Source organism: Diabrotica undecimpunctata, chromosome 10 (assembly GCF_040954645.1).
Source record: "Diabrotica undecimpunctata isolate CICGRU chromosome 10, icDiaUnde3, whole genome shotgun sequence".
In the NCBI taxonomy this organism is placed as follows: Eukaryota; Metazoa; Arthropoda; class Insecta; order Coleoptera; family Chrysomelidae; genus Diabrotica; species Diabrotica undecimpunctata.
Genome location: NC_092812.1, coordinates 74,816,278 through 74,829,488, shown reverse-complemented (window position 1 = coordinate 74,829,488; position 13,211 = coordinate 74,816,278). Strand labels below are relative to the sequence as shown.

Here is a 13,211-nt window from a genome sequence, read left to right as displayed (position 1 = left end):
GGTTAGGAACACAGAGTTGTAAAGCCAGAATGATAATGATGTACGAATACAGAGTACAATTATCAGAACCTTTTTTGAAAGTAAACATGCTGTAAACTGACCGATCTTTGACCTGTATAACTGCCGACTTATGATTTATGTGAAGATCATTCGCTAGTGGTACTGATGTGAAATAATTGTTCATTGTGATGTTTAATATTAGTTGATAGGTGAAGCGTTGTTAGGTTATTTATATGAGCCATGCATTGGTCAACGTCCAAATCTTGATATCATATTTTGCTGGCTTATTGCAATATAGCGCCTAAACCGACATCGAGCATTTGGACGGTCGATAAAAGTTCTATTGGACAAATTCCTTTGGTGGTGCGAAGAAACAATGTGACCGTGCATACGTATTGATCGCCAGACGGCACGGTATCGATGCCGTGTGGCGTTCGATCACTGCCACTGCATGAACGGCTGCCGTGATCGTTGCCTGCCTTCCAAGGCGAACGGTACCAAATGAAATGACAGCGCGCACACACACCGATCTTTGTCGACCGACCAGCGTTTTTTGGACACTGGTCAACGTACGTAGTTCCGTGTTGCTACGTAGTTCTGTGTTGTTCATTGTGATTTTGTCTACTCCATCTAACAAACCTTTATGCATTAACAAACGTGATCGAATAAATGTCGTGTAGTGTGCGACTGTGCGTGCAAATCATCATCGATAAAAGTTCGATCGAACTTTTATCGACCGTCCAAATTCGATGTATGTGCGCCTAGCCTTACACTCAAACCACTAATGAACAAAGCGTTCAAACAGACCACGGATAATAGCCAAGTGGTCTAATTCAGCTCCATTTTTTGCTGATATTAAGCCTTATAGCACCTAAAAAATGTTAAAAGCGTATTTGAGACAACTGCCAGCAAAAAATTTAGTAGCTGATGTATGACTAGACTAAAGTGTTTAGGTAATTACTTTTTAGTAGCGCCTTCATATACAAAAAACTAATAAAGGCAGTGATTTAATTAAAGTCCATCAGGTAAACCCTTGGTCACTGAAAAAAATGAAAGCATTACTTCTAATTTATGATTCACGTCCCTTACAATATCATCCAAAAAAACAATTTCCTATAATCATAAATTTTTTTGCACTTTGAGCGATGAACCTACGCCTATAAATCTGGTAATAATATTCACCTGTTCCGTTTTCATTTAAGTTGGTTGTATTTATGCTTTAGAAATTGGAACAAAAACCGCGTCACTAGAAGATAGATAAGATCCTGGCTTATTTTCACTAACATCAGATGATTCTGACTCTTTAGTTTCTTTCACATGATCAGAGTCGGCGTCGTCAATATCAGTGTTGGTATCAAATGGCTCATTTTGTCATACAATGTGAGAAAATGCTTTTTAGTTGTTTCATCCATAATTCATGGATTATCGAACAAAACAGAAAAATAAATTAAAAAGTAGCTTATACGCAAACAAACTTAAAAAATATATTTCGCAAATTTGGTCGCGTGTTAAGCCAGGCACACATATAGGGCGAGTCCCGAATAACAATTCTTATGACGAATAATCGCTATTGGGTGTTTCCCATCAAGATGGTATTTTAGCCCGAATCAAAAAAGATAAATAATACTGAGCAAACCGGAAACTACGTCATATGTATGTATACCCTGTTCGCCAATTATTTACGAAGTACAGTGAGGGACAAGATCTATGCGAAATTTTAAAGATCAACCTGCTGATAATCTGCTTTTGATACCTATTGTAACACAAACCCCTAGAGAGACATTACAGAGTTGTACTAACCTTTATCCAACATTCAAATAAAATTACCGGAGCAGTGTTGAATTTTGAATTATTAGTTTGTTTAAATGTTTTTACCAATTGATCGGAACAATGGTTTTTAGCAGTAAACAATCTCACAATATACTATTAAAAAAATACTTGCGTTCATCTTTTTTCTAAACTTAGGACTGGCAAAATAAAATATTTTTCAGTTACGAAAATAAGTGTAGACATTTTGTTTTGTGAGTTCGTCAATGAACACTAATTATTGATATACACAAAAAGAAGTAAAACTTATTCCAAATCATCGTCATTAAATATTTTTGTGAAATGTTATCAAAAATATGATGTATTTGTTTATAATATTTAAAAATAATTAAGAGAAATTCCTACGGTTGACCTAAATACAAATTTACAAACAATTTTATATTTCCGGTAATGGCGAAGTACTTAATAAGTACATTTTCGTAGAATAATTAAATGGGGCGGGATCATTGTCACAATATTTAAATAACGGAATTAGTCATTCTTAAGCAGTATATTATGTGGTTCTTTCAGTCAGAGTTTGTGGGAAAAAAGGGTTATGATATATTTAGTATTTATCAAAGAAAAATATGTGGCGGCCATGGGAAAGTGGTGTTAGATGTATTTGATGGACTTTATAAAAAAGGACCAAATATGAAGCTGTTAAGCAAACGGCGGTTTTAACAAAAATTTCTTGTGCAACAGCGTACCGTTTAATAAGTAAAGACAGGTTCGAAAAGTAGAACAACAAGAAAGGATTTGGGAAGCTCTAAGAAAATTCAACCTCACCTCTTGGAACCTATTAGTGAGACAATATATAATACGTATGCAGCTAAAGTTATGCCTAACCTAAACAATATCATGGCAAAATTAAAAGAAAAACATATTGTTGATGATTGTTCCACAAGACTTTGGGAAGATTTTTGACCAAAAATGGTTTTAAATATAAAACTGTCAATAAGAGACAAACCATAATGGAAAGTAGCTGCCTAATAAAATGGAGGAATGAATATATCGAAAAAATTTCACAATACCGCAGTGAGTGTCTAGAAATTTATTATCTGGACAAGACTTGGTTTGATTCTCACGAAATGATAGTTAAAGTCTGGACAAACGGTACAAGAAAATGCCAAATAGATGTACCCTATTCTAGAGGCAAGCAAATTTGCATATTACATTGTGGAGGACAACATTGATGGGTGAAGGGTTATTGTTGAGTTCCAAAAGTATTAAAGACAGTTCTCTAGACTACCACCAAGACATCGAAGGGACGCTTTTTGAATCGTGGTTTGAGAATACATAACTCTCAAATTAAAAAAAAAATAGCGTGATTGTTATGAACAATGCATCATAATCACTCCAGATGCATTAAAAAAATTCCAGCCAAACAGAGTAGGATGGATGCAATTCAAGAATTTTTAATAGCCGAAGACCTATATTTTGAGGATCAGTACACCAAAGATCAACTAATCCAGGTTCTTCATACAAAAGTCGTAACTAAAGAACATAATGTAGATAAATTAGCCACTAACAATGGGCATATGGTTTTACACATCATGGCAACAACACATCTCCAAAAGATGCCCAAAGTGTTGTCGAACTAATAAAAACATAGTTCAAAAATATCAGTGCTCAAAACTGGCAAAATGCAATAGAACATGTAAAGAAAATTGAAAAAGATTACATGAAAAATGTCTCAGCCTTGAAGAAAATTATTACTAATTTGGCTGAGAGTGATCAAGAGAACGATAATGACGATGAGTTGGAATAACTGTTAACTCTAACTGGAAGATACCAAATGAATGTGAATTTCCGAAGTGGCTAGTATACCATTTAATTTATAATAGTAAAAAAACCAATGGGTAACTTTTTGTGGCATCGCATATGACATGTAAGTAAATAAAAACTATTTTTGAAGTTATACTTCTTTAGGCGCGATTGGGAAAAATTGATGAGAGTGGATTTTTATAAAATTCGCAGTATGAAGTACACGCATATTCACAGCTAAAGTTAGTTGCTACATCTAAATCTTTTTAAGTTAGGTATTAATGCAAATAAAGTGTGAAAAAAAAATATATTGGTGTTTTTGTTAATTCGATTATATTAGGATGGTGATAGATATTTACTGATGATTTGTATATTGTATATGTATATCTTTGTGTGTAAAAATCGACCTGGTTCAGTAGTTTTCATCTACTTTATAATTACGTAGAAATTACATTTATCCGTTAGGTACTTTAGGACCTCACTGTATAATATATTAATATTAAGCGTTCATTGACGACCTTAGCACGGTTAATAAAAAAACATGTAAATCCACGAAAAGAAAATTTTTATTTTCGTAACTGAAAAAATATTTTATTTTGCCAGTCTTAATTTTGAAAAAAGGTGAAATTAAATTTTTCTAAATACTATATTATAAGGTAGTTTACTTTAAAAATAATCAGTATTTCGATCAATTGAGTACACAAATTAATAATTCGAAATTCAACACTTTCTCCGATAATTTTATTTGAATGTTGGATACAGATTAGTAGAACTCTGTAAATGTCTCTCTGGGGGTCTGTGTTACAATAGGTATGTATCAATATCGGATTACCAGTGGGTCGGTTTTTAAAATTTCGCATAGATCTTTTCCCTCACTATAGCTCGGCGAATAATGAATAATTGTGATTCGCCGAATACCGTCTGCCGGGCGTTCCTTTTCGATCCTTTTCAAAGCACGGATTATGGACGTACAGCCGCGTTATTAATGTTTTCTAAAACTTTTGGTCAAAAGAAATAAATAATAAATTATTAGATTTTTTTAACAACGAGACAGTTCCGTAGTTAACATTTATGATTCCGATAACCAAGCTGCCTTGCAATCTCTTTGGTGGTAGTTTCCTACCTGCTCGCCTTCCATATAGTATTAAAATTACATATTAACATTCATATTTTCTTGTTGCAGGTAGCTGAGCTCAGAATGTTAAAAATGTGGGGAGCTGATACTGTAGGCATGTCGACAGTCCACGAAGTAATCACAGCTCGGCACTGCGATTTAACAGTTCTAGCTTTCAGTCTTGTGACAAACGAATGTCTTGTCGAGTATGATAACACAGAATTTCCTAATCACGAAGAAGTGTTGGACGTTGGAAAATTAAGGCAAGAAGTACTCCAGAAATTTGTGAAACAAATCATAGAGTTTATCGCAACAACAAAGGAATTCAAACAATAATTCGTTTTAGGATTAACTGTAAATATGTAATTTTTAAATTATTTTTCGTAATATATTTAACTTAATGGCAAAACATGTGTCTTTATATCACAATATTTTTCTATACTGCTGTAGGCTACTATTTTTATGCAACTATAACGGACGATAAGTAAACAAGAATCTCGAAGGTGTAAGAAAAATAATGTATTGAGCATTTTCAGTTAGCATAAAAGCAAAATAAGGTTTTTATTTTGTTTAAAATTGAATTAAATTAATATTTTGAATAAAAAAAATCATAGCTAGTTTGGAAGACAAAAAGATAAGTTTCCACAAAATTTAGGGCATTATCAATGGATATAAAAGACATAAAAAAGACGAAATCATACAACTAAAGAAGGGAATTAAAGAACTAAAAGATCAATAAACCGACTACAAAGATGAAATAAGAAAGCTGCGGGAAACAAACGAAAAAGCTATAAAACAAATAGGTAAATTACAAAAGGAAATTAACACAGCAAACGAAAAAATAGAGAAATTGGAGAGAGAAGAAAGGAGGGGAAATGTAATATAAGGATTAAAAATTAATATATATCTATATTATAATAGATCTCTCCAATACACAAGAAAGGCACAAAGACGGATCCTAAAAACTATAGAGAAATCGCAGTGATTGCTACTATATGCCGACTATACTCAAAAGTACTACGAAACCAGATAGAAAATAATATTAAAGACAAACAACCCGAAGAACAAGCGGGATTTAGGGCCGGACGCTCCACTATGGATAATAGTTTCACATTAAAAATTGCAATGAAAAAACGAGTGCAGAGAAATATAGAAACCCATATAGCTTTAATAGATTTGGAAAAACCCTATGACATTGTACCGTTCTCCCAACTATGGATAAAAATGGGTAACTTGAAGATAAACCCAATTCTTATTAACGTCACTCAAAAATACTACGAACAAAACTTTGCAAGAATTAAAATGGGACAATCACCTCTCATTTTCAAACAACAAAGGGATTAAGACAAGGCTGCTGTCTGTCACCCACCTTATTTAAAATCTATTTGGACAGATCCTTAGTGAAATGGGTAAAAAAATGTAGAAATATGGATATAACGGTGGAAGAAAACACGCTATATACACTTTTCTTCGCGGATGACCAAGTAGTAATTGCCGAAGACGGCTACGATCTTAGCTATATGGTAAGAAAACTGCAAGACGAATATGAGGTGGCAGGTCTAAACATGAATATGACAAAATGTGAATATCTCTCAGTGGGAACAGATGAAATATGTGACCTAGTCTTGGAAGACGACAAAATCAAAGGCGTGCAATTCTGCAAATATTTGGGGGTCATTTTCAACAAGAAGGGAAATAGCGCAGATCAAATCAGGAAAAGAATAAACAAGGGCAGAGCAGCGACCCGTGCCGTAAACTCTCTTCTGATGACATGATGAAATGATGACATAGAAAGAAAACAATTAATCTGGTTCGGACATGTTAAAAGAATGCCAGAGTACAGATGGCCTAGAAGAGTACTGGAATGGATCTCTCCTGAAAGAAGAAAGAGAGGACGATCACGGAGAAGTTGGCGCAACGATATTGATGAAGTAATGGCGGCAAGAGACTTAGAGGAAGCAACTGTAATCAATCCGTTATTATATAGATTAAAAATTAATACAAATGTTCAAAAAGTAGTGAGAGTTTATGGAGAATTTTATGGAAAAATAACTACAAGTATCAGTAGTTGTAAAAGGAGCAAGGAAAATAGGAGAAAACACTGCCATAGTGGAACTTAACAGCGTGGAAAACAAAATCGAAGTAATGAAAAATAAAACTATATTAAAATACAAAAACAGATAAGTTTGAAAACAGTGAGGGGGTGCGACAAGTCATCACTGTTGTTCAGTATCGTTCTTAAAATCAGTGTCGTCAAAGAAGCAGGAATCAACAGGACAGGACTTGTATATCAACAAGAAAGACTAGAAGCGACAACGAGAAAGAAAGGGATATACATACATACCTAAATGAAGAAAAGACCAAATATATGGAATGGACACAACGAGAATACATACAAGAACAACACCTAACAATAATCATAGAAGGAAAAATATATAAATTCGAAGAAGTAAAAATGTTCCAACACCTAGGAGCAATATTCACCAAATATGAAAGAAGAAATCCAGACAAGAATTATGGCTGGTAACCAAGTAAACCAAGTTATTAAGAAGTAAAAAACTATCTAGAAGAGCTAAAGGTAAGACCTATAAACATTATGTCAGTGATACATGGACGATGAACAAATCCGAACAAGTCATGCTCCAAGTGTGAGAAAGAGTAGTCCTCAGGAAAATGTTTGGAGGAAAGGTATGGAATGTAATGTGGATAAAAAGACCAAATATAGAACTAGAGAAGATGTCTGGAGAAATTAATATCGTAGGGATAATAAAATCACGAAGACTGAGATGGTTGGGACATATCCAAAGGATGCCAAATACGAGACTACCCAAAAGAATATAACGTGAAGAATATGAGCAAAGAAGAAGAAAGGTAGACCGAAAATCAGGTGGAAGAAGGATGTTGAAAAAGATAACAACTTAAAAAACCAAATGGGGAAAAATGTGCAAAATTAGCAAAATACAAACATCAACCAAACAACAAGATTTACTATGAGGATAACAGAAATGCGTGAAGATCGTCCAATTTCTCTATGGAGTTGGGTGCATAATTTACAGCTCGATTGCAGGTTACTTTAAGATTTACTATCAGGATAACAGAAATGCGTGAAGATCGTCAGATTTTTGCATCCTATCAACCCAACTTCAAACAACAAGATTTACTATCAGAATAACAGAAATGCGTGAAGATCGTTCAATGCTCTATCGAGTTGTGTTAGCATATAGTTTCCAATTTTACAGCTCAATTACAGGTTACTTCTTTGCTGGTTCTAATAGAATCACAATTAATGCAAAGATGGCGCAGAAAGATGGCTAATACCTATATGCTAATACTCTAATAATTAATTATTATTATTAAATATAAACTTCAGATTAACTGTATAACATGTTTAAAAACAAAATTTCAATATTTGAAATAGATCTTTAAGGTAAAATATATGCCACAGCTTTGGCTCAACTAATATTTTTTTAGCACCTAAGCCACAATTAAGTATTGGTTGTGATTGTGATGATAATCACAATTTTAAATAACCAATGTTTGTTTGACGTTTCGATTTCCACTCCCGAAATCGTTCTCAAAAAAGGTTTTTATACAAATTCTGAAAAATGTATAACTAAAGTTTTTGTTACTGGTTAAGTACCTAGGTGGTTCTATCACAGAAAGGAAAAAAGCAGGTTAGTAAAATCACGTCGGGAGAGAGAGGCAAAAATGTAACTGTGCTCCTATCTATCAACGCGATAGGTGATGTATTTTTACTCCTATTATTTGTATTTGATATGGTTAAAATAGCAGAAGAGTTGAAGAAGGATGCTCCGAAGGGGAGTATTTTTCTTGTAAACAAAGTGGGTGGATCACTGCCAATTCATTTTTGCTTTGGCAAAAAATGTTTGTTGCTGGAGTGAATCCCACTAAGGAAAGTCCGGCTCTTTTGATACTTAATGGCCACGGTTCTCACAAGGAACTGCAAGTAATTATATATGCGAGAGACCACAATGTTCACATGATAAGTCTACCCCTTCACACCACCCACAAGCTTCTGCCTTCTTGATCAAGCAATAATGAGGTCCTTCAAGGCTGCGTACAATGAGGCTTGTGCAAAGTGGATGAACCAATATTATTTTAACCGCTTAAAATAACCCAAAGAGACATTGCTGGATTGGTTTATACAGCTTTCCAAGCTATTTGTAGGATGCAAAATCTGGGTTTGCCTGTACTGGTTTGCAGCCATTGCAGAGGACCATTTTTACAGATCTAAGCTATCTTGCTGCAGCTCACTTTTCTGAAGACAATCAAGCCCATAGTGACACACTCCCCTGCACAACAAAGTCTTTATCTGGACCACTATTGGCTGTAACAGACAGGCTTGATGCAGTTTTATCTACTTCTTCTAAAAATCCACTAAAATCTTGTTCCACAGTTGCAGTTTCCCGCCCTGCACATCTTCGGCATCACGTAGCTCTACTGTGACAGCTCTATCTTTAGCTACTGCCAGCCCTTCTAAATCCTGCGAGGGCCTTCAGAGCCTCAAGCCTTCCTTTACTACACAGGGAACAACAAGGCTAGATTATTCAAAGAAAGAGATGAAGTGAAAAGATTGAGATTTTGACTAGATCTCCTTATAAAACTATGTTGGAGAGAAGGTTTCACAAAAGAAGATCAAAAAGACAGCAAAGAAAAAGAAAAGAAAATGAAACCACTCAGAAAAAACCAAACCAAACAGCTTGAACAAAGAAAAACAAAATAAAAGTCTTGATGTGAATAGACAACTTTTTACGTCAATGATACCAAGTAGTGGAAGTTTAGAAGTGAACACTAAAGAAGAAGAAACTACCGAGTGTCTCATCTAAGGAGAAATTACAAATGAAAATTGCGTACAGCGCACTACACGCGTGAGCGCATGTGGCATGCGCGGATCAAGAAAATCTACTTTTTTTTATAAGTGTGAAAATTGCGAAACATGAACATTTATAAGCAAATAAAATTCAAAAATATTTACATAACTCATAAAATATTTAAAAAAAATGCATCTACCTATTTGATTATGCTACCCATGCGATTAACGTGTTTTTAATGTGTCCGGTCTTGGGCAAGTGTTTCTGTAGCTCAACAAATATAAACTTTTTTTATTATTTGTTAATTTGTTTGTTTAAATCACGGAATTTTGCGAATATTACTTTTTGTGTGAACATGTTTACTTTTAAAATATTGCATTTTTATTTCTTATACTTATGTACTTTCAAAAAAAAGATATTTTCAAAAAGCTTTAGGTGTCCGGTACTAGGCTAGTCTCCCCTAAAAGATCAAGAACGGTCTAATCGGGAATGGAGACAACCCAACGGCATTCAGATTCCATCAGCAGACCTTATGAAAATAATCAAAGAAACGTCCAGTAAAATCGATGAAACTTCTAGTAAAACCGATGAGAAATTAGACATTTCTAGAAAGGGTAATTAAGAATTCAAAAATGTTACAGTAAAATCCGTGAATCGATTAAAAAAAAGTTAAAAATGTTTTGCGGATGAAAATCGACGGATATTGTAAAATTTACTTCTTATTACAATCAATTGTGGTTTAATCCCATATATTAGATATTAATGCCACAACAAAACGGTATATTCTTAGGTACCGCGCCTGTAACTATTTTTCTCTTATAGACATTCGGCATCTGCAACTAAATAAAGAAAGATTTAATTAAAAATAAAAAATGAAATTTATATGTACGACTATCTTTATCAGAGAAATTGATGAAACTTCTAGTAAAACCGATAAGAAATTAGACGATTTCTAAAAGGGAAATTCAAAATTCAAAAATGTTTACAGTGAAATCCGTCAATCAATTAAAAAAAGTTAAAAAACGTTTTCCCGATTGATTAAAATCGACCGATTGTAAAACTTATTTCTTATAAACTGTGGTTTAATCCCAAATAATGCCACAACCACAACCGCCACAACACAAAGCATTAGCATAATTCAAAATTTTGTTCCAATGACTGTCTACTCGATTTAGCATTAGGATAACAGAAATGCGAGGAGATGGTTAAGTTTTCTTTTTGTCCATACCCACTATACTTTGTACAAGCCCACAAAATGGCGACAGAATGTTTTTAAAGAAAATATAAAACTATATTTTTTATATAAAAATATTAGTATAATAATAAAGCTCTTGTAAAATAATAACATAATAACTATATTTTAAACAATTTATAATATGTTATATTAAAATATTTCAATAAATTGTTTTATTTAGCATTGTTGCCAAGCATGTGTTGTTTACTTCCGACAGCTCGGCATGAATTAAACTTTGTTAATAAATTAATTTCATTCAGAAGTTATTAATTAAAAAAATTTATGAATGGGCAAAAACACACCATTATCTATTATATAGTATTCTAGAGTCTTATCACTTCTAATTCTGATAAAATTTATAATAAATAGTTTTGCTTACAAACTACAGATATTTTGTAACACTGGCAACCCTGCTGCGAGAATTGTAAGTCCAGCCTTGTTAGAGTTTTCTTCTTTTTTAGTTTAAAATCTTTTGCATATCTCGCATAGATGGCGCAAGATCAGACTAAATTAATAATAAAATATAAGTTATTGTAAATATCATTTGATAGTAAATTTAATTATCATATAAACTAAATACGACGGTTAAAAATGAAATTTGAGTACGTATAATTTGAAATTAATTTATTAACAACTAACGTTAATTAAGTATCGACACACTGCCAGCAAAACTTTGGACCTATGATGACAGATGGCGATGGTATGTTATTTAATACTTATATAAAATACAACTGTTTAAAATATATACATTACGTTGAAATAATATTATTATTGTTATAAAAAACTAATATTTTTACAAAAAAAACTTTCGGTTTTAAATTTTCTTGAAAATGTTAATACATATTTACAATTTGATCAAACCACCATTTAGTGGGCGTGTACAAAGTATAGCAATATACTGACGTAGAAAAGGGAACCAGAATTTGACGATCTCCACGCGTGTCTGTTATCCTGATATGAAATCTTGTAAAGAGACGTTCCTATGGTTGGTGTACACAAACAACACACACACATCATCAGTGTACCTATATAGTGGGATTAATTAATAATAATTAATTAAGTATTGGATGTATTTGAAAAATTTCAAAAGTTTCTTATGTAAGAGATACGATAGGTTTATTGTAAAAAATACTTAATTTAGACAATTAAAAAGTAATACCTATTAAATTTATTTAGAAAAGAATTTTGATCGGGTCGCATAGATCATAAAAATCTTTCGCCTTTTAAGTAAACACTAAGATCAAAGATGTGCGAGTCAGAAGAGGAGCAGAATGTGGAACGGACCATAAACTACTGACAGCAAAAATGGGCATTCATTGGAAACATAACAAGACCCCCTCTACAGAAGAACCGTTGAATACCATAAGAGAAAAACAATACAATATAGAACTACTCCAAAAACAATCAATAAGAGAACTATACCAACAACGTCTAGACCAAAAATTAATAGAATATACGGCAACATCGAAGAAATATACGAGCCTATAAAGGCGAGTATAAAACAAGCATTCAAAGCCCTTGGAGAAAAAGAACATATAACAAATAAACAGCACTACTATGAAATAAATGAACCAACAAAAAGAATAATTGAAGAAAAAAAGCAACTACATAGAAAATGGCTGACTACAAACTACGATGAAGTTTATAAAGAATATAGAGAAAAAGATAGAGAAGTGAAAAAACAAATAACACAACAAAATAATGAAGAATGGAAAAGAACCTGCTTAAATATTGAAACATACATAGGAGCTACAAGAACTTCGGAGTCATGGAAAGTACTGAGAAGATTGAAACAAAACTCAAAAGAAAAAATTAAATTGAGAAATATACAGGACAAAGAATGGAAGGACTATTACAAGGAACTGTTAACAGAACAAAGACCACAATTCATTGGAAAAGAAAACAGGCGAAGACGAAGCAGATCCCCACAACAACAAATAGAAATAACAGATAGGGAAAAGAGAACGGCCATAAAAGCAATCAAAAATAAGAAGTCACCGGGACCTGGAGGCATCTCACCTGAGCATATAAAATACGGATCAAAAAAATTACACCGGATGATACAACGGATATTTCAGAAAGCCATAAATGGAGAACAGCTCCCAAAGGAATGGACGGAAGCCTATATGACATCTATATTTAAGAAAGGAGATAGAAAACGATGCGAAAACTACATAGGAATAAGCGTAATATCATCAATAGGAAGATTATATGGGAAGATACTGCGAGAAAAGATAGAGCAAGCGATAAAAGGCAAAATCGGGGAGGATCAGGCAGGCTTCACGGGAGGAAGATCATGCATAGACCACATATACACACTGAAACAACTGTTGGAAAAGAAAAAAAGCAAAAAATAGAGATATACATTTGACATTTGTGGATCTCAGAAAGGCGTATGACTCTGTACCAAGGTCAGAACTATGGGAGGTAATGTACAAATTAGAAATACAGATGGAACTCA

The 13,211-nt window shown here is 33.3% G+C and overlaps 1 protein-coding gene across 4 annotated transcripts in view; it reads left to right on the top strand.

The window, feature by feature from the left end:
• LOC140452468 (purine nucleoside phosphorylase-like) overlaps nucleotides 1-5,093 on the top strand; it is a 95,713-nt gene extending 90,620 nt beyond the window's left edge. For all 4 annotated transcript variants that reach the window (XM_072546753.1, XM_072546751.1, XM_072546749.1 and 1 more), the window contains exon 5: nucleotides 4,754-5,093. In XM_072546753.1, coding sequence (XP_072402854.1) covers nucleotides 4,754-5,020 — 267 coding nt within the window. In that variant the 3' untranslated portion in view covers nucleotides 5,021-5,093. The remainder of the gene's footprint in view (nucleotides 1-4,753) is intronic.
• Nucleotides 5,094-13,211: the final 8,118 nt, after the last annotated feature.